The 22831-nt window shown below is 45.0% G+C and overlaps 1 protein-coding gene across 1 annotated transcript in view; it reads right to left on the bottom strand.

The window, feature by feature from the left end:
* Positions 1-1101: 1101 nt before the first annotated feature.
* RWDD2B (RWD domain containing 2B) overlaps positions 1102-22831 on the bottom strand; it is a 56931-nt gene continuing 35201 nt past the window's right edge. Inside the window, exon 5 of the mRNA XM_069204075.1 lies at positions 1102-2883. Coding sequence (XP_069060176.1) covers positions 2637-2883 — 247 coding nt within the window. The 3' untranslated portion in view covers positions 1102-2636. The remainder of the gene's footprint in view (positions 2884-22831) is intronic.

Genomic DNA, 22831 nt, shown 5'->3' with positions numbered 1-22831 from the left:
AAGATACCTTTGGGTGCATGAAGTGCTTTAGAAAAGTGCCAAAATAAAAGTATGTGGGTGACGTCCAAGAAAATTGCCAGATGGGGCAATGGATGATTCTTTATAATCTTGAACCACCTTCACTGACAAACATTTACTATGGAGACATGCTTATGTTAATCGTCAAAACGCAACCAGGAAGCTTATGGTTTTAATCCTTCACTTGGGTTAGAATTTTGTCTTTAGAGGCAGACTCCACAAAGAACTTTACCAGCGCAGACAGTGGGTTGCATATTCCATTAAGTATTCTTTTGGGTTTCAGCAGATGTGATGTTACATAGTATGCTGGATTATATATGTTTTTTTTTTTTTTTTTGCTTTTGGATGATTCAACCAGTACACTCCTAATTATTAGGGCCACAACTCCGTTTAAGTGACATATTTGTTTAATGGTTCCCAAAACTCAAACCCCAATTTGCCACTCCATCATGGAGTTCATCAAACTATTTAAGGTGCACAAGAAAGGCAAAACAATAACATAACATTTTTATACACAGACAAAGTCTAATAAAAAGTATTCTGTTGGATGTTTATCATGTTACAAGGAGGTATTAAGTGGTGATCCCACCAGTACTCATTTTAGAAGATTTGGCAATTAAGACTATTAAGCTTTTGACCAAGGGCGGATCTCAAAATCTGGCATTCAACGGACCAGATGTGGAATCTCAAAAAAAAAAAAATAATAATAAACAAAAATTAAAAAAGAAAAATCACTGCCAGACCTATCCCAACCCTGTTCACAGTGGTGAACGTGGGCCTTACATCAGTTAAGTGAAAGTGAATGGATAATTTGCTTAGGTAGGCTACGTTTAACCTAACCAAAGGGAAACAGAATTGGTCTTTGTAATTGAAACAATGAGATTACTTTTAATCATGCAATGTGTTTTAACAGACAACAGGAACATTAGAATAGTAGAATTGTGCACTTGCTTGTTACATGGGAAGAGAGTTGGCTATTAAAATTGATGATGGCATACACCGAATCCTTCTGGCATAGGGTTTACAAGACAGATAGCATAGTTGTGAATTGATAGGACCTCTTTCAGCAAATACAGCATGGCATTCTGAATGTATTCATTTTTATTAGCATTTCATTGTAATTCAGGATTTAGTCGCCAGTATGTACACCTGCTTATCTAACTTCAGATGCAAACCAGGTTTCCTTCAGAAAGTAGATATGTATTGTAAGAAATATAAATTTCCTCTAAAATGTTATTACAAAATAGACATTTACAATTTTCTCAAACTGTTTAAAAAATGATTAAACTAAGGTAGTTCGGTGTGTTATACTTGCCAAAACTATTTTGAGCCACACAAATACTAAGAAGTAAAATCTAAAAAGTAAGGTCTATTTAATATATTTCAGTTTCAAAACCCAAGACGGAGGATGCATGTGATTTCAAAACTAGTGCAAGATTTTCACCAAAGAATGTCAATGTCATAACATCGAGTAGTCTCTTTCATGTACTACTTGAAAATGAAAGGCACAACATTTTCTCCACTGTCGAAAATGTTGCGTTCCTTTGTATGAAAGCAAATATAGGTCTGCCATCGGAACTGATGTGATTTGAAGGGTCTGATTTATAAGGCCACTTTTGTGTGTTAATCTGTAACAAACGGCTGGATTAACGACTATAAAATACCTAAAAGATGACCTTGAGTTGTGCATTCTTTTACACACGAGTAAATCGTACTCAAGAGGTGGGAAGTATGTGTTTCATAGCGTGGTTCCCCTAGAAAATATGAGAAGACTAAAAACCTTGAGTTCACTTCACAAATTTAGAACATTCTCTAAGTAGTCCATGGCTTCTACCCACCTTCGAAATCAGTGTAGATGTACTTGTGTTAAGGGCAGGAGTAAAGCCTTTTCCTAGACGAGAAGGAACGTCTCCAAAATGCTTGAGGGTTCAGGGAAGGGGTTTCTCCTTGAGGAAAAATAATTTCCTACGGAGAAAAAAAAAAAAAGCCCAATCGCACACTCATGCACTCACGATGTTCAATTGAACAATGGCAGGAATATTTAGTTGGGGAAATGCCTCTACCAAAGCGAAAAAAAGTAATTCACAAAACGTTTCCTGCATTAAACCTGGAAAGCTTTGAGTGGTGCAGGTCTCGAGCATCGCCTGGAACAATTTTGTGAATTTCCTACAGTCAGAAATCTTCACTTATGAGAGCGTTTAGAATTGGCTACAAAGTATCTAGTAAATTGTAATCTGCATTGCATTAATGGAAGGTATCATCACACCAGCAACCTAACAAGACAAACACAAGAGGAATCTTTGTACACCACCAGTCCCACCTCGGTAACCAATGAAATAAATCATTATTCAAATAAATCATTTGTGATTAATTGTTGAACTGTTTGGACTCTAAAAACAAAAAATACATGCCTCATCATGTACAATGAATCTAAAATTCATCTATTTTGATGTACTTATACATCGTATTGCCAATTTACTTTCAAAGCAACTTTTCTGACAAGAGCAGGTAATGAGATGAAAACATATTTTTTCATCAATATAAAAGTCCTTTTTAGTACAATTAGAAGTATGTTTGGCCATGACAATATATTAAACGGATACATATTCTAAATTAGATTACTGTCCCTCAATTCCAAAATACATAGGAAAGACGTCAGCACATCCTTTTTCGTTTAAAAACTGATAAAGCTGTCCAAGGTCCATGTGATTTCCTCTAGTTCCGTGCACATCAAATATTTTTTCTTCAAAACAGGAAAACTTTCTTTGCTTCTGAATTTCTTTGTGTAAGTCATCAGATTGGCCACTCAAAGGAATGTCTTCTCTGTGACGAATTAAAATTCTCTTCCATGTCAACCGTCGCACTCTGCAGGGGGGGGGAAATATCTTAAAATGTATAATTTTTTTATTACAATAATAAAACAGCATATTAAGTAATGTATTCCCAGCCTCTAGCTCTAGATGGGTGCATTTATCTGCACAAGCTACATTGAACAAATCCATCAGGGAATATCACGGTTAAGGCAACAACAATGAAGAAAATATCACTTGCAATAAAAGACTGTAAGGACAAATACACCCATTAGGGAGATGGTGTTATTTATTCTGTTATGATTACAAACATTCAAGAAGTAAAAAAAAAATAAGTGGATTCGGGCAAAATTACATTTAGCTGTTTTGCTGATACCGTTAATGTATAAATAATATGCTAAAGTAAGCTGCTGCAGGTTAGGCCAGGAATACTAGGCTCCAATACTGCCCTTGTCATTCTAACAGTCTCAATGGGCAGAAATCATCTATAAACAGTTGTGAGAAATTGTGTTGTTGGTTGACTTTAGTATGTGCCCTGGTCAAACAACAGCCACAATCCCCTTGCAGGGTGAACCACAGAAAGTCACTACATTAACCTGTGCTTAGCCCTGGGTAGGTTGGCACCAAAAGCAGTCAGGACTAACTTAGAGGCAATGTGTAAAATATTAATGCAGCATACAAACAGTAATAAAGTGAAAATACAAACATGAAAACTCCCACACCAATTTAGAAAAAATAGAGTAAATTTTAATAAATTATTTGACACCAAAACAACACAAATCTAATCAGTAGAACCAAAGTTAGGATTTTTTTGTTTAAAGTTTGTAGTGAAAAACTGCGCCTATTGATCAAAGCGCCAACCACAGACAGCCAGTCATGCAAGACTAGGTCAAAGTAAAAAAATATGGCCAACAGACATGGAGCGCTGTTCAGATACAAGAAGTGGATTGGGCAAAGTTAGGACTTACCTGCGGACTTAAAAGAAATTTTGAGTAAAATGTTCTGAGAAAGTAACGTTCACCGGGGCAAAGCTGCAGGCAGTGTCTGAGGAGGAAGCATGGTCAGGAAGCCTTTGGTTGAAGCCCCAGTGAAGGTGTAGACATTGACCTTATTCTCTTTTTTGGAAGTTTAAAATCTCCGGCAAGACAAGGCAGAGGGATGTAGCCAGAGACGGTTCCATGAGGCCTGATACCACCCCATTGGCAAAGGACCGCTGAAAAGGATTTACTGTTGTGGAGAAGAATGGAGCACAGGAAGCTGCAAAGTCAATCCGACTGGCGATGCACCTCAGGCAGATAGGCAAACAAGTAAAGGAATGGTGGGGACCCCCCCCTTGGGGGTTCAGGACTCACTTGGGCTGGGTCCAAGGGTCACTTTAAGATGCTGGGAGCCTTTTGTGTCCCTGTGGCTCTGAACAGGAGACTTGCAAACCAGCCCTTGGAGTCACTCTGGCAGCCCCGGGTTTCAGGTGAAGATGCAGGGCTCAACAGCAGGGCTGACCTCTGAGGGTTTAAGGCAGGCTCCAGACATCAAAGCAGTCCTTCCAGACAGAGCAACGCAGTATTGCAGAGTGCACAGCAGCAGGCAGTCCTCTGATGGGCCTTCCACAGGTCTAGGAGTGAACTCAAGAGTTGGTGTCTGAAGTCCTATGTTTACACCCTGGTGCCCTCCTGCTGGAAGGTGGGAGAAGCTATCTAGACAATTGCTTTGAAGTGCAAGGAATCTCAAGACTCTTGCCCTATCTCCAAGCTGGTTGCACTGGCAATGTGGAGGTGATAGGTCCTTTGTATGAAGGCAGAGAACTCCTTATGCGGTTGCAAAAGGAGCTCTGCTCAACTCCACCCCTCTCTTTCTGCCAGCAGAAGGCCCATTCTGGAATACCTAATCCATCATTGTATGCCTCTCTGGGAGGAATTCAGAAAGTCTAACTGTCAATAACACCCAGTCAGGTGCCCCAAGACAGGTTACGGGCACAAACGGCTAAGGGCAGGAAAATACAAACTTGTAAAAGTGGCATTTTTAAAATTGTAATTAAAAAAATCCAACTTTACCATTACATAGAGATTTTCATTACATTTCCAAATACACCGAACATGAAATAACCACCTGCTCCGAATGGGAAATTACAGCTTATTAAATGTAATAAGGAATCCCCAATGTTATCCTATCAGAGGGGTAGGCCTCACAGTAGTGAAAAACGAATTTAGGCGTTTTTCACTAGCAGGACATGTAAAACTAAAAAGTACATGTCTAACCTTTCAGTTACAAGGCCCCCTGCCCTATGGACTACCTACGGCCTACCTTAGGTGTGACATACATGTAATAAATGGGGAGTTTAGAGCTTGGCAAGGGGATTTTATTGCCATGTCAACATGACCGTTTTAAACTGCATTTAGTACAAACAAATTTGGAACTTCCATACTCAAGCCAACCTCCACACTTGACATTATGCATATGCAGCATCAACCACCACACACAACTACAATGTTTTTTCCATTATGCATGGTTGCAAGATCAGCATATTGTATTTGACTGCATTTTGAAAGACCACAAAGCTGCCTTTAATCTGACAGAATGAACATGACATTTTTGAATAACCTGAACTCCAGAGAGGTTATACACTTAGCAAATCCAAGAGGCGAGTCTCATGGCAAAAGTGGCTATAGCAACCATGTTCCCTAGAATAACAGCAAAATACATGATAAACTGAAGCCAGAATATGAAGGACTTTGCCCTGTCTAGGTAACTCTTCAGAGATGTAGAGACATCTAGATTGCGCAAACTTTCTTGAGCCAAGGAAGCAGTGTCTATGGTGAAAAGCGTCTCAGACAATTTATCTTGATTTAAATTAAACTCTGTTTAAACCTTCAGAATGAAGGAAGGGAACATCCAGAGAACAATACTTTCCATAGGTAATATGATCCAAAAACATAAATATTCTATCTTATGTAATATTTGCAAATAAGGCTGTCTTCCAAATCAGCAAATATGCCTCACCACAAAGGCTGTGGGCTCAAATGTTGAAAAGGCTTATCATAACTGATACTCAGAGGAATCATATTTCAAACCTACTGAGGTCAAATGTGAAGTGAAATGAAATGGAAAACAATTTAATTAAGCATTCTAGGACAGAGAGATAAAGTCATACCAACATGCTTTTATATTGCTTTCTGGTTGAATGTATTTGAGTACCCACATACAAGATGAAAGTGTTCTTTCTGATAAGTCCAAATAGAGTTAGTTGTTCCATGTACCAGGCTTTCAAATTCAGAATAAAAAGGAAGGAATGGCTAAGCCTTCCTTCCCAAATAGAATACCTAGACCTCAATTAAAGAACAGAAAGACACCCTTCCAGAGGAAGAGGAGTTCTATGAACCACATCTGTCAAGGCCTAAAGCTCAAGACATCCTGGAGATGGAGGAACTCTTGAACTTTAGAAGGTCAAATGAACAAATGAAACTGGGAAATGCATGAACAAATTTCCCAGACAATTCCAAGAGTTTATCTCTTAAGAACTTTTTAAACTGTTCACAGACAAGATATAAATTGGCAAAAATATTGTCATGAAAAATTCCAAGTGCTAAAGATAGTTGATAGAACTCTATGGGTAGTGTCCCAATCATGTTGCAGCTTGAAGAAGTAATCCACCTATACCCACCTCAAAAACACAATTAAAAAAACACTATTTCAGTAGAAGGAGACAAGAGAAGAAAAAGACAGTTTTGCTCAAATGAAGACTCACTGGAGAAGTCAATCCTAGCATCCAGCCAGATAGGTGAGGAAAAAAAGGAACTGGGTATGGAGGCTGGTAAAGAATATAGAAGTGGGTGGGCCCCACATGCTGAGGGACACACGTGCATTGTCAATCCAAATTCTCTTAAAGTATCAGCATACATTTGTTAGAAGGTTCTACTGTCCTGCTTATTTGAGAAAATTCTCAATTTCTTGGGAAGGAAAAGAGCAGGATGACAGAGTAGGTAAAATACCAATGGATTTGCCTTTTCCGCAAGCCTAATGTGAAAATGCACACTACTAAACAGAGTTTAGCAACCTATAACCCATTTGCAAGCCTACAGACCATTATGTTACTGACATGCATAGCAATGCATTACTTAGTGAACAACAGACATTTCTGTTCTTTCTGGGTACTTTAAAGGTGCAACAAAATATGTGATACCATGATAGGAGACAAGGAGTGTTCAGGATGATTAGATACGATACACGTGCAACTACATGAAAAAGGTACAGACAATAACCAGGGCTTTGTTTAAGTCTACAGATGATAGAAAAAAGCAGTTTTAGAGGTAAAACAAGACCAAAAACGACAAAAATCCAATGTGCACACATCAAATATCCGTTTTTAAAAGGTTTAGATGGGTCTTAATCCATAAGAATCAGTGGTTGTATCTTTTTAACACATAGTACCTGGGATACGTCAAAAATAATGACGCAGATGGCCGTAGAGGAGGTGATGCATTGGAAAATAAAGAGATGCGTCTATTTTTCCAGTGCAGGGGAGGTAATGCGTCAATTCTTTACTCGCGGGCAAGGTGATGCATGGATTTCCCAGTGCACAGCCCTGGCTCCTTACTGCAGTGAGGGGATATTTTGATGCCCAGAGATGATGCGTGGAAAATCCAAAAAGCGTTGGGAGGATGAAACATGCGCTGCATTGATCCGGTAGGTGATTTTTCAGCAAGACAGGGGCTGTGTCAACTCTGCAGGCATTGCATCGAATTTTGAGGGTGTTGCTTTGGATTTTCTGATGCGTCGATTTGCTCTCTCTGGTGAAGTCTTTGATGGTCCAGAGACTTCCTAACAGGAGGCAATGTCAGTCCAATCCCTTGGAGATCACTTGTGGGGGAAACCAGAGTCCTTCCAGCAGAGTCGGGAAGCAGCAGGGCAACAAGCAGGAGAGCAGTCCTTCCAGAAAAGCAGTCCAGATGAGACCGTGGGGCAGCACAGCAGTCCTTCTGACAGAGTCCAGTTTTAAGTTCAGAAGTGTCTGATTAAAGTGGGTTACAGACCCAGTGTATATACCCAAATGTGCCTTTAGGTGCGGGTAACTTCAAAGAGTGGTTTTGAAGTACACCAGTTCCCCTTTCAACCCAGTCCTGTCTGCCAGGACTGGAAGGCGGGGGATTGGAAGGTGGGGGGGGGAGAAATCAGTCTTTTGTGTAGGGTCAGGCCTCTAGCCTTTTAAGTGTGAGAGCCCCTTCACCTTTCCTGTCCAGGAAGACCCATCAGTATGCAGATAAATGCAGCTTGTCCTGTGGGAGCTGTCAACCAGCACAGACCAGAAGTAGATTGGAGACAGGCTGTAAGGCACAGAGAGCAGTAAGTGCAGAGAAACGCCTACTTTCTAAAAGTGGTATTTCTAAAAAAGTAATGTTAGATTTAACTTCACCAATAAGCAGGATTTCTCACTACCATTCCGACCATACCAAACATGACAATGCCACTCCTTCCAGATCAGAAATTACCACTTAATAGTATGTAAGGGAATTTCCAATGGTGGCCTATGAGAGGAGCAGGCTTCACAGTAGTGAAAAACGACTTTGGAAGTTTTTCACTACCAGGACATGTAAAACGTACAAGTACATGTCCTGCCTTTTACTTACATAGCATCCAGCCCTATGGGCTACCTAGGGCCTACCTTAGGGGTGACATATATAATAAAGAACAAGGCACTTACCTTCGGTAATGCTTTTTCTGGTGGCTACAGTAGCTAGATGTGGATTGCTCACCTTATGAATTCTCCCAATGCACCAGCATTTGACAAACTATTTTTTCCAGCTCTCCACGTCGACGAGGACGCCATAATAGCACGCTCCACATGCAACTCGATCTGACTTCATCGGAGCCATATGAAGTCCTCGCTAGGGTGGTGACGTCAGTTCCACCCACTTTTTTACCCTGCCTTTGCGGCAAGGCGGGGGAATACCGACATCTAAGCACAACATGTGCAACTCAATATATATATATATATATATATATATATATATATATATATATATATATATATATATATATATATAAAAAAAAAACTTTATATACATAAGTTATATATATGGCTATATATACATAATCTAATAAGCATTCTTTATAAAAAATAATATGTACAAGTATTTCCTACAGTACAAGAACATTACAACCCAAACTAGTGCTCGTATGACCAGACAGACAACAGGGAGGCGTGTGGAACTGTGAGGAATCCACCAGAAAAAGCATCACCGAAGGTAAGTAACTTGTTCTTCTAATGGATACAACTACCTGTGGATTACTTGTTTGGCTGCCGCTTGACTATCCTGCAAAAGTTCCTGAAAATGTCATTGAACATCCTGCGGCAACTTAGGGACCACCTCCTTGGCTGTACCCATCAAGGCGTAGATGCATCTACCCAGCACACAAGTTACGTTTAAAGACTTCAAGGCCATACTCCCTGAAGAGAAGGTATTTTTAGCAGTTGGCTCCATCTGCTTCGACTCCCTATCCGATGGAGCTGTAGGGAACGAACCTGGAGCCGCCTTAAAAAAACAGGAAGCCTGAACCACTAACCTTTCTGGCATTGGGTGCTGTGTTAAAAATGTTTGGTCCCCTGGAGCAACCTTATATCTCCTGGCCATACACCTGGAATCTGCCGGAGTAATCACTGGCTTTTCCCAAATATCCAGTATGGGCTCAGTCAAAGCGTAATTAAACTGAGGCAGAGGTTCCGAAGATGAGGTTGTGAGGTACAATACTTGCGTTAGAATATTAGCCTTCAGTTCTGGAGCGGGCAGAAGTAGATCTAAAAGCTCTGCTGCTTTCCTGATAACTGCATGGTAGGTCGAAATTTCTGTTGAAACTGCACCTCTGGGCGACAAAGCTCCCACTCAGAGGAAGTATCCAGTCTAGAGACACAGAGTCCCTGGAACTCATCAGAAGGTACAGGAATCTCCCCTTCTTCTAGGTGTTGTTCTTGGTGCTCCTCTAGATACTGCTGCTCTTCCAGCAGCAGTAAGGCTTTCCTCCTTGATCTAAGTCTTGACTCCAAAGTCGTAGCTTCAGGAAGGAGTTCACAGACGACAATGAAGCCCACAAAGGCGAAGACGGAAGAGGAGCTGAATCACATTCTGCGCCAGAGTAGACTGAGCCGACTCCGCTCGAGGTCTGTCCAATGTCAGTAATGGCAACGCTGGCACCGCCATCTGTGGTGGTGGTGTCATCATCTGCACCAAACCAGATGCCGGAAGAAAAGGCAGAAAAGGAGCCTGCCTGTACGGAGTCGGCAACCCCAACATGAAGGCTAATGGACCTGAGGGGCCAGCAGGCACACCAGAGGGGACCTTTGCCTTATTGAATATGCTGAACATAGCATTAAGGAACAAGGACGGATCCCCTCCAGGAGCCGGAAAGGAAGGACAGCCCTGTTCCTCTTCTGGAGGTTGTGTCTGCTCTAACTCCTTAATCTCGAACTCCTGATGCGAGGATTTCAGAGAAAACTGAGCCACCAGGCTCGTAGGCGATGCCGAAATCTCTACCAGCGACAGCACCTCAGGTGACTTCAGCCGTGGAGATGCCAGGGGACTGACTACCCAAGTCATTTGGTGTCATGATCTCGAAGTCGATCTAGGACGGTCTCTGGATGAACGGCATTGCGATCGATGACGCCGCTGCTTCTTGTGGGACTTTGAAGATCTATGTGACGAAGAATTCAGAGTTTTTGACCTACGACGTCCTCTCTTCTCCTTCTTAGCTTTAGAAAGAAAGAGTTTTACCTCCCTCTCCTTCAGAGTCTTCGGATTCATGCTCTGACAGGACGAGCAACCCGCGACATCATTATCTGAACTCAGACACCACAAACAGTTTTTGTGCGGATCTGTCACCAACATGTGACCTCTGCAAGAAAATCCCTTGACCGTTGAAGAAAGCTACGGAGAGCTAGAAACCGACATGTGACCTCCGCATTTGTTACAAGGTTTAAAACCAGATTTCCTCAGCAGAGACATAGTAACTCGTACAAGAAATTCCATCGACCGTTGAAGAAAGCTACGGAGAGCCCAAGGCAAACCGTTAGCGCCCAAGGCATGCAAAAATGGACCTGATGTCACCACGCCGCTGAGGACTTCTTATGGCCCAGATGACATCAGATGGAGTCGCGTATGGAGCGTGGTAGCATGACATCCTCGTCAATGTGGTGAGCTGGAAAGAAAAGTTTCTGTTGAATGTTGGCGCATTGGGAGAATTCATAAGGTGAGGAATCCACAGGTAGTTGTATCCATCAGAAAGGGAAGTTTGAGGATTGGCAAGTAGTTTTAAATTCCAAGTCGAAATGGCAGTGAAGCTGCACCAACAGGCTTTGAAATGGCAGGCCTGAGACATTGTTAAGGGATTACTTATGTGGGTGGCACAATTAGTGCTGCAGGCCAATAGTAGCATTTTATATACAGGCCCTGGTCACCAATAGCGCATTTCACTAGGGACTTATAGGTAAATTAAATATGCCAATTGGGTAGAAGCCAATGTTACCATGTTTAGGGGAGAGAGCACAAGCACTTTAGAACTGGTCAGCAGTGGTAAAGTGTGCAGAGTCCTGATACCAGCAAAAACGAGATCAGAAAACAAATGGAGGGAAGCAGGCAAAAAGTTGGGGGAAGACCACCTTAAGGCTGTCAGGTCTAACATGGAAGACATTTGTTAGATCAAGGTTGCGACCATTACAGTACTGGACTGATATGCCTGACTGATATGCACTGATTACTGACTGCAAAACATTAACATAAAGGAAAATAGGTGCGTTAAGTTACACTCTGGTCAGCTCACAAAGATATTCGCCTTTACAAAATGAAGCACATGGCTGAACAAAAATGGGATGCAAAGGAGAGACAAGTGTGTTCAACGTATGAAGACTGGGGCCTGCTTTAATTGTACTGACGGCCCATTTTGCTGATGGGTAGTGTCCGAATTTGTGGTCAGATGTATACAGGAAGTAGTCAGCTTGTGGCCTGCTTTAAGGGGGGTGGGTGGGGAATCAAAACCTCCCCTATATCCAAATGATTGGTAATTGGATACGTTTTATGAATGGACACGGTTACTGGGATAGCAGTTAAATCATCTGAGTTTTTGAGAATGTTCTTTCACACCAGTCAGCTCCTTTTTATTGGGCGTTGATAACTTTTCAAAACCAGTGATCCAAGTCCATAAACCCAGAGTAATATTTGACAGCCAGTGGCCTTTCAGATTCCTACATTAAATTGATGATCAGTTGCACTATCATCAGGGGGGTGGAGGCCCTGCCCAAAGCACTGCCAGATATTCGGGAGCACAAAAGGGTAAGGAAGGAGTTGAAAATGACTGCTTACTAAAGGGCTTGCACTATGGTCATAGGGTTGAACCGTTTTTCTTGTATTCTTTTTGGTATCTATTTCATACAGCAAATAGTACGAAGAGATCCAACGTTACAGGCAGTGTAAAACAAATATCTCAAACATAACTTCATACTACAGCTAACTTATTTTTTATACTCTACCAACTGCTGTTGAATGACGGATGTTAGACTAGGTCAGTCTCTCTAAACTTGTTTTCAGTGGAATCTGTGAATGACTGGATGAAACTAATTTTGAGGATCTACTGAGCAAGTAAAGAGGTCTAGTGGCAGAGCAAACGTATGTATTTACTTCGCATGATGGGAACTTTTTATTAAAGGTATTGTCCTTGCGACCCTAATCTGCAGATGGTGTTAACGAACATTTTTGAGGGATTAGGAGACAAGGGAATACAACAGTTGACCGCCAGGATCTTCCCATTTGTTAAGATCCTGGGTTCAGCCAATTATACATCAAGGTGCTGAGGCATCACCACCATGGTCATGTCCGAGTTATCTGGTGGCTTTAAAAAGTGTAAAAACGAAAAACATAAATAATCTGGGGGGAGGGGGGTGGGGAGGTCTTGTGAGTTGTTAAAGAGACTTGGGTTTTCAATGTTAAACATGACCCTTCCAGTTTAACGTCAATTTAAGGGTCAATCACTATGGAATGGGTAAATATGAAGACCAACTGGGAAACAGCATGGGAGGGGAGATGACATGGTACGAATGATCAGGGCAATTTTTTATCCTGGAGGACAAAAATGTATTAGACCAAACCCTTGCTTTACTGCTTCTTCTCCACCTCCATGCATGCTGGTTTTGGGTTAGTGCCTACCGTGCTGAGTTAGAGACAGGTCCTGGTTTCAACATGTAACATAGCTTCATTTGATCTGTGGAGTGTTGGAACAATAGTGCCAGCCTGAAGCACCACATGCAGTGTTTGCCACAAGAGACATATGACAGTTAGCCTGCCTTCCTAATTAAAATGGGATGTGATCTAACAAAAGTACCTAAGTTAAAGTTGATATAAACACGTCCAAGGGTGCTGATTAAGTGCCATATGTAGATTGATTCTAATAACCAATGATATATTTTAATAATAGCAATCCCAAATAAAAGTGCAACCTTTTGAACTAAAACAATTCTTCATGGGCTGTCAATGCATAAAAGTTGTAACCTGAATTCTCTCTATTGCAAATTATATTCAGTGCCATTTTCTATTAGACTTAAATACTTGTTCTTTCTTACATCGAGGACACGTAGCAAACTCTGTAGATTTAGAAACAACTTCCACAGAACTGTCACAGGTAAACATTTTCTTACCTATTTATAAAGCACAGACCGTGACAGATTCATATTTATGCATACCCATATTGTACAAAACATTAGTCAATGTACATTTAGAGGTTAGACTAAATAATTTATAAAAAACGAGATGCAGAAGAAATAGATATGCAGCTAGAAGACATTTCGAAACTATTTTTTCCAACAGAATTACACCTTTCTAGTGTTGTGTTTAGTTTGTCCCATTGCTTCACATCTTAACGCACACCTTGCTGTTGATACGTCAATACAGTGGTTTCGCTTGTCCATGGAGATTGGGAGCAGAGGTCATCCCATTATTTTGGCCCACTCACCCTGTGGAATTTGCCTGAGGGGGCTGCAGGAGGGTCATTGGTCTGGGGTTTTCAACAGCCTGCAGGAAATGGGACATAGTGACCAGTATGGGCTCTCCCGCCTTGCTACTAAGGACCGAGCCCTTCTTATTGGGCACTGACCTGACCGACCAAGAGAGCAGCTGTATTGCAGACCATGGCGTGTTCTAGGCATTACCGGGAGCCGTTCCCCCAACAGGATTACCCTCTGATGTCCCTGGGGCCCTGACACCCATAGATGCACCACTGTTTATCAGGGTGCTGGTTTGGTAGAGTTGGTCCCCCTGGCATGCTAGAGAGCCATCGGAGAGGTGGGGCCCGCTTGTGCGTCAGTCATGTGGAGGACTGGACTGCTCTGTTGGTGCTGCCAGCACTAGGCAGCATCCATCACTGCCAACTCTGGGCGGGCTGGTGCAGCGGAGTCTGCCATCGCACTCCCCAAGGAACTGACACTTTTTATAACCAGGTACGCCCCACTGAGCGCTAGGGAGGGGCCTAAATAGCACTCTCTCCTGCTCCCACAGGAGAAGAGTCTCAGCCCTCCTGAGAACCCAAACTGCCTCCCCCCTCTCAAGCCCCCCCGGACTCTGCTCGCTGCCACAACTACCCCTACTGGGGGTCCTGGATGCTTTGCGGAGGTTGAGCGGACCTGATCATAGAGATGGCGACCTCTCGCTCGAAGAAAGACATGTCACTAAAAGAGATGCTGACCAAGACCGAGCTTGCAGTAAATACAGCAGACAATGGAACTCCCCCACCGGTAACCAATGCTTGCCTACTGAGAGAGATGAAGAAGGGCCGGTACCCGCACATTCCTTGAGATGCTTTTTGCCTCCTTAAAGGCAGATCTACAAATGGTTAAGAAAGAATTATAGCTAGACCTGAAAGAGGTGCGTCGCGAGCAGGGGTGGGGTGGGGGACAGTGTGGCGGACCTGGAGGAGCATGTTACTAGCAGAGACGAGGAGGTAAAACAGCTCCAGCAAGAAGTCCTGCAGCTCAAAGAACAACAAATTGATCTGCAAGCCAATGTGGAAGACCTGGAGAACCTCTCATGCCGCATAACATTTGCATTTGAGGGACCCCCCCACATGTGTGGAGAAGGAAGACGTTTCACTATATGTCTGGTCCCCCTTCAATCAGATACTGGGAGCGGACCCAGCGGCAGCTATACAGTTCGACAGTGTGCATAGGATGGGCCCATCGTGCCCGACAAACACGCCTCCTGCTGACATCTTGGTCTGTGTCACTGATTTTCCACTTAAAGAGAGGATACTTCACATGGCAAGGGAACAACACCCTCTAAAGTTTAGAGGAAATTCAATCGCCCTTTACCAGGATCTGTCAGCTATTACTCTACAGAAAAGAAGAGACTTCCGCCCCATTACCTCCCATTTACAAGATAAAGGAATATGTTCTATTTATGGGGCCATCCTTTCCGCCTTGAGTTTCGGTGGGAGGGTAAGTTGCATCAACTCTGTTCCTTGAAAGAAGCATACAAGCTGCTACGACTGGAGGAGCCATCCACAGAGAAACAACCGCTACCTCCTTGGAAGCGGAAGGCCAGGAATCGCTTGTGATGGAAGGTGGTTCGCCAGAGGTATCACCACCTGATCCCTCAACCATTACAATGGAATGCAGAGCAGCACTCAAATCACTGTCAGGAGAAGCAGACAAAATCAAACTGTTGACTTCCATGTTATCGCTAACCCTCCAACTTGACTCACCCATGGACAATGCCAATAACCCCTGGCTCATCGCTTTTTCTCAAGATTCTGTTTGGGGATTTTGTGGATGGAAAGGGTACAGGCAATAGAGGGGAGCAGTATGCCACGCAGTCACATCCAGACACTCCACCCCCGCCCCCCCACCACGGTAGCCTAAACACTGATTCGTGCCTTGGGTATAGATTAATGTCGCCACATCCACCTCCCTAAGACATACGATACACTTAATGTAGTCACTCCCAATGTAAAGGGGCTGAAAAACCCAACCAAACGAGAGGTAGTCCTTTCCTATCTGGAGCAAACGTGCTGATCTGTGCTTGCTGCAAGAGACTCATCTGCTCTCCGCTGACCATCACAGAATGCGCTCTAGGGCCTTCCCACAATAGTTTTTTTCTTCATTAGACGCTAAATCTCCTGGGGTGGCACTCCTGGTGTCCTGCTCCTTTCAGGGAAAGGTGGTGGTGTCCCAACATCTGATATTACAAGCCACCTGTTGGCGCACAAGGTGCAGCTGGGAGGCCACCAGTTTGTGTTGGGCTCCTTATACGTGCCCAATGAGGGCCAGGAGATCATCTTCTACTATGCCTTTGCCACTCCTTTTACACGGGTGGTAATAAATGTGGCTACCTTTGTGAAGATCTGTACTCGCCCCAGACTTCTAGTGGAGACGATTAGCATGAATACCTCAACGCCACTCACACGGGCCGGTTGACATCTTCCCAGGTGGATCTGCTGGATCATCAAATCAGGACAGAGGAGGTGATCACCGCGATTACAGCCTCTCAAATCACCTGGGCTGGATGGTTTTCAAGCCCTGTTTTATAAAACATTCTGTGGCAGCCCCTTGCCCATCCTGACCCACATCTTCAACACAATCACTGGTCCTGGCACAGTCCCACCCTCCATGTTGGGAGGATTCCATCGCAGTCATCCCTAAACCTGGGAAGGACCCCACCCAGTGTGGGTCCTACTGACCTATTTCACTCCTCAATGTAGATATTAAGCTCCTTACGGGCATTCTGGCGTCCCATTATACCGCCTCATGCCTGGGCTGGTGGACCCTGACCAGGCAGGTTTTATACCGCACAGGCAATGTAGTGACACCACCAAGGGGATATTACACCTCGTAGACAAGGCCAATCATTCTCATCAAGAACACTTGCTTTTGGGTATTGACGTGGAGAAGGTGTTTGTAGGAAGTTGGCTCTGTATGTGCTATTTCAAAGTAAGGAATAGCATGCACAGAGTCCAAGGGTTCCCCTTAGAGGTAAAATAGTGGTAAAAAGAGATAATACTAATGCTCTATTTTGTGGTAGTGTGGTCGAGCAGTAGGCTTATCCAAGGAGTAGTGTTAAGCATTTGTTGTACATACACATAGACAATAAATGAGGTACACACACTCAGAGACAAATCCAGCCAATAGGTTTTTATATAGAAAAAATATCTTTTCTTAGTTTATTTTAAGAACCACAGGTTCAAATTCTACATGTAATATCTCATTCGAAAGGTATTGCAGGTAAGTACTTTAGGAACTTCAAATCATCAAAATTGCATGTATACTTTTCAAGTTATTCACAAATAGCTGTTTTAAAAGTGGACACTTAGTGCAATTTTCACAGTTCCTAGGGGAGGTAAGTTTTTGTTAGTTTTACCAGGTAAGTAAGACACTTACAGGGTTCAGTTCTTGGTCCAAGGTAGCCCACCGTTGGGGGTTCAGAGCAACCCCAAAGTCACCACACCAGCAGCTCAGGGCCGGTCAGGTGCAGAGTTCAAAGTGGTGCCCAAAACACATAGGCTAGAATGGAGAGAAGGGGGTGCCCCGGTTCCGGTCTGCTTGCAGGTAAGTACCCGCGTCTTCGGAGGGCAGACCAGGGGGGTTTTGTAGGGCACCGGGGGGGACACAAGCCCACACAGAAATTTCACCCTCAGCGGCGCGGGGGCGGCCGGGTGCAGTGTAGAAACAAGCGTCGGGTTTTCAATGTTAGTCTATGAGAGATCTCGGGATCTCTTCAGCGCTGCAGGCAGGCAAGGGGGGGATTCCTCGGGGAAACCTCCACTTGGGCGAGGGAGAGGGACTCCTGGGGGTCACTCCTCCAGTGAAAGTCCGGTCCTTCAGGTCCTGGGGGCTGCGGGTGCAGGGTCTCTCCCAGGCGTCGGGACTTTAGGTTCAAAGAGTCGCGGTCAGGGGAAGCCTCGGGATTCCCTCTGCAGGCGGCGCTGTGGGGGCTCAGGGGGGACAGGTTTTGGTACTCACAGTATCAGAGTAGTCCTGGGGTCCCTCCTGAGGTGTTGGATCGCCACCAGCCGAGTCGGGGTCGCCGGGTGCAGTGTTGCAAGTCTCACGCTTCTTGCGGGGAGCTTGCAGGGTTCTTTGGAGCTGCTGGAAACAAAGTTGCAGCTTTTCTTGGAGCAGGTCCGCTGTCCTCGGGAGTTTCTTGTCTTTTCGAAGCAGGGGCAGTCCTCAGAGGATGTCGAGGTCGCTGGTCCCTTTGGAAGGCGTCGCTGGAGCAGGATCTTTGGAAGGCAGGAGACAGGCCGGTGAGTTTCTGGAGCCAAGGCAGTTGTCGTCTTCTGGTCTTCCGCTGCAGGGGTTTTCAGCTAGGCAGTCCTTCTTCTTGTAGTTGCAGGAATCTCATCTTCGAGGGTTCAGGGTAGCCCTTAAATACTAAATTTAAGGGCGTGTTTAGGTCTGGGGGGTTAGTAGCCAATGGCTACTAGCCCTGAGGGTGGGTACACCCTCTTTGTGCCTCCTCCCAAGGGGAGGGGGTCACAATCCTAACCCTATTGGGGGAATCCTCCATCTGCAAGATGGAGGATTTCTAAAAGTTAGAGTCACCTCAGCTCAGGACACCTTAGGGGCTGTCCTGACTGGCCAGTGACTCCTCCTTGTTATTCTCATTATTTTCTCCGGCCTTGCCGCCAAAAGTGGGGCCTGGCCGGAGGGGGCGGGCAACTCCACTAGCTGGAGTGTCCTGCTGGGTTGGCACAAAGGAGGTGAGCCTTTGAGGCTCACCGCCAGGTGTGACAATTCCTGCCTGGGAGAGGTGTTAGCATCTCCACCCAGTGCAGGCTTTGTTACTGGCCTCAGAGTGACAAAGGCACTCTCCCCATGGGGCCAGCAACATGTCTCGGTTTGTGGCAGGCTGCTAAAACTAGTCAGCCTACACAGATAGTCGGTTACGTTTCAGGGGGCACCTCTAAGGTGCCCTCTGTGGTGTATTTTACAATAAAATGTACACTGGCATCAGTGTGCATTTATTGTGCTGAGAAGTTTGATACCAAACTTCCCAGTTTTCAGTGTAGCCATTATGGTGCTGTGGAGTTCGTGTTTGACAGACTCCCAGACCATATACTCTTATGGCTACCCTGTACTTACAATGTCTAAGGTTTTGTTTAGACACTGTAGGGGTACCATGCTCATGCACTGGTACCCTCACCTATGGTATAGTGCACCCTGCCTTAGGGCTGTAAGGCCTGCTAGAGGGGTGTCTTACCTATACTGCATAGGCAGTGAGAGGCTGGCATGGCACCCTGAGGGGAGTGCCATGTCGACTTACTCGTTTTGTCCTCACTAGCACACACAAGCTGGCAAGCAGTGTGTCTGTGCTGAGTGAGAGGTCTCCAGGGTGGCATAAGACATGCTGCAGCCCTTAGAGACCTTCCTTGGCATCAGGGCCCTTGGTACTAGAAGTACCAGTTACAAGGGACTTATCTGGATGCCAGGGTCTGCCAATTGTGGATACAAAAGTACAGGTTAGGGAAAGAACACTGGTGCTGGGGCCTGGTTAGCAGGCCTCAGCACACTTTCAATTGTAAACATAGCATCAGCAAAGGCAAAAAGTCAGGGGGCAACCATGCCAAGGAGGCATTTCCTTACACAACCCCCCCCCAAACGAAAGAGGATGAGACTAACCTTTCCCAAGAGAGTCTTCATTTTCTAAGTGGAAGAACCTGGAAAGGCCATCTGCATTGGCATGGGCAGTCCCAGGTCTGTGTTCCACTATAAAGTCCATTCCCTGTAGGGAGATGGACCACCTCAACAGTTTAGGATTTTCACCTTTCATTTGCATCAGCCATTTGAGAGGTCTGTGGTCAGTTTGAACTAGGAAGTGAGTCCCAAAGAGGTATGGTCTCAGCTTCTTCAGGGACCAAACCACAGCAAAGGCCTCCCTCTCAATGGCACTCCAACGCTGCTCCCTGGGGAGTAACCTCCTGCTAATGAAAGCAACAGGCTGGTCAAGGCCATCATCATTTGTTTGGGACAAAACTGCCCCTATCCCATGTTCAGAGGCATCAGTCTGCACAATGAACTGCTTAGAATAATCTGGAGCTTTGAGAACTGGTGCTGAGCACATTGCCTGTTTCAGGGTGTCAAAGGCCTGTTGGCAGTCCACAGTCCAGTTTACTTTCTTGGGCATTTTCTTGGAGGTGAGTTCAGTGAGGGCTGTCACAATGGATCCATATCCCTTCACAAACCTCCTGTAATACCCAGTCAAGCCAAGGAATGCCCTGACTTGAGTCTGGGTTTTTGGAGCTACCCAGTCCAGAATAGTCTGGATCTTGGGTTGGAGTGGCTGAACTTGGCCTCCACCTACAAGGTGTCCCAAGTAAACCACAGTTCCCTGCCCTATCTGGCATTTGGATGCCTTGATAGAGAGGCCTGCAGATTGCAGAGCCTTCAAAACCTTCCTCAGGTGGACCAGGTGATCCTGCCAGGTGGAGCTAAAGACAGCAATATCATCAAGATAAGCTGTGCTAAAGGACTCCAAGCCAGCAAGGACTTGATTCACCAACCTTTGGAAGGTGGCAGGGGCATTCTTTAAACCAAAGGGCATAACAGTAAACTGATAATGCCCATCAGGTGTGGAGAATGCTGTCTTTTCTTTTGCTCCAGGTGCCATTTTTATTTGCCAGTACCCTGCTGTCAAGTCAAAGGTACTTAGAAATTTGGCAGCACCTAATTTATCAATGAGCTCATCAGCTCTTGGAATTGGATGGGCATCTGTCTTGGTGACAGAATTGAGCCCTCTGTAGTCCACACAAAACCTCATCTCTTTCTTTCCATCTTTGGTGTGAGGTTTGGGGACTAAGACCACTGGGCTAGCCCAGGGGCTGTCAGAGCGCTCAATGACTCCCAATTCCAGCATCTTGTGGACTTCCACCTTGATGCTTTCCTTAACATGGTCAGACTGTCTAAAGATTTTGTTCTTGACAGGCATGCTGTCTCCTGTGTCCACATCATGGGTACACAGGTGTGTCTGACCAGGGGTTAAGGAGAAGAGTTCAGGAAACTGTTGTAGGACTCTCCTACAATCAGCTTGCTGTTGGCCAGAGAGGGTGTCTGAGTAGATCACTCCATCTACTGTACCATCTTTTGGGTCTGATGACAGAAGATCAGGGAGAGGTTCACTCTCTGCCTCCTGATCCTCATCTGTTACCATCAACAGATTGACATCAGCCCTGTCGTGGAAGAGCTTAAGGCGGTTTACATGGATCACCCTCTTGGGGCTCCTGCTTGTGCCCAGGTCCACCAAGTAGGTGACCTGACTCTTCCTCTCTAGTACTGGGTAAGGGCCACTCCATTTGTCCTGGAGTGCCCTGGGAGCCACAGGCTCCAGAACCCAGACTTTCTGCCCTGGTTGGAACTCAACCAGTGCAGCCTTTTGGTCATACCAAAACTTCTGGAGCTGTTGGCTGGCCTCAAGGTTTTTGGTTGCCTTTTCCATGTACTCTGCCATTCTAGAGCGAAGGCCAAGTACATAGTCCACTATGTCCTGTTTAGGCTCATGGAGAGGTCTCTCCCAGCCTTCTTTAACAAGGGCAAGTGGTCCCCTTACAGGATGACCAAACAGAAGTTCAAAGGGTGAGAATCCTACTCCCTTCTGTGGCACCTCTCTGTAAGCGAAAAGCAGACATGGCAAGAGGACATCCCATCTCCTTTTGAGCTTTTCTGGGAGCCCCATGATCATGCCTTTTAATGTCTTGTTGAATCTCTCAACCAAGCCATTAGTTTGTGGATGGTATGGTGTAGTGAATTTATAAGTCACTCCACACTCATTCCACATGTGCTTTAGGTATGCTGACATGAAGTTGGTACCTCTGTCAGACACCACCTCCTTAGGGAAACCCACTCTGGTAAAGATACCAATGAGGGCCTTGGCTACTGCAGGGGCAGTAGTCGACCTAAGGGGAATAGCTTCAGGATACCTGGTAGCATGATCCACTACTACCAGGATATACATATTTCCTGAGGCTGTGGGAGGTTCCAGTGGACCAACTATGTCCACACCCACTCTTTCAAAGGGAACCCCCACCACTGGAAGTGGAATGAGGGGGGCCTTTGGATGCCCACCTGTCTTACCACTGGCTTGACAGGTGGGGCAGGAGAGGCAAAACTCCTTAACCATGTTGGACATATTGGGCCAGTAGAAGTGGTTGACTAACCTCTCCCACGTCTTGGTTTGTCCCAAATGTCCAGCAAGGGGAATGTCATGGGCCAATGTTAGGATGAACTCTCTGAACAGCTGAGGCACTACCACTCTCCTAGTGGCACCAGGTTTGGGGTCTCTGGCCTCAGTGTACAGGAGTCCATCTTCCCAATAGACCCTATGCGTTCCATTTTTCTTGCCTTTGGACTCTTCAGCAGCTTGCTGCCTAAGGCCTTCAAGAGAGGGACAGGTTTCTTGTCCCTTACACAGCTCCTCCCTGGAGGGTCCCCCTGGGCCTAAGAGCTCAACCTGGTAAGGTTCAAGCTCCAAAGGCTCAGTTCCCTCAGAGGGCAGAACTTCTTCCTGAGAAGAGAGGTTCCCTTTCTTTTGCTGTGTTGCAGTTGGTTTCCCAACTGACTTTCCTGTTCTCTTGGTAGGCTGGGCCATTTTTCCAGACTCCAGCTCTACTTTTTCACCCTGTGCCTTGCACTGTGCTCTTGTTTTCACACACACCAGTTCAGGGATACCCAGCATTGCTGCATGGGTTTTTAGTTCTACCTCAGCCCATGCTGAGGACTCCAGGTCATTTCCAAGCAGACAGTCCACTGGGATATTTGAGGAGACCACCACCTGTTTCAGGCCATTGACCCCTCCCCATTCTAAAGTAACCATTGCCATGGGATGTACTTTTCTCTGATTGTCAGCGTTGGTGACTGTGTAAGTTTTTCCAGTCAGGTATTGGCCAGGGGAAACCAGTTTCTCTGTCACCATGGTGACACTGGCACCTGTATCCCTCAGGCCCTCTATTCTAGTCCCATTAATTAAGAGTTGCTGTCTGTATTTTTG

Source organism: Pleurodeles waltl, chromosome 8 (genome assembly GCF_031143425.1).
Source record: "Pleurodeles waltl isolate 20211129_DDA chromosome 8, aPleWal1.hap1.20221129, whole genome shotgun sequence".
NCBI classification, from domain to species: domain Eukaryota; kingdom Metazoa; phylum Chordata; class Amphibia; order Caudata; family Salamandridae; genus Pleurodeles; species Pleurodeles waltl.
This window is presented reverse-complemented; position numbering and strand designations above follow the sequence as displayed.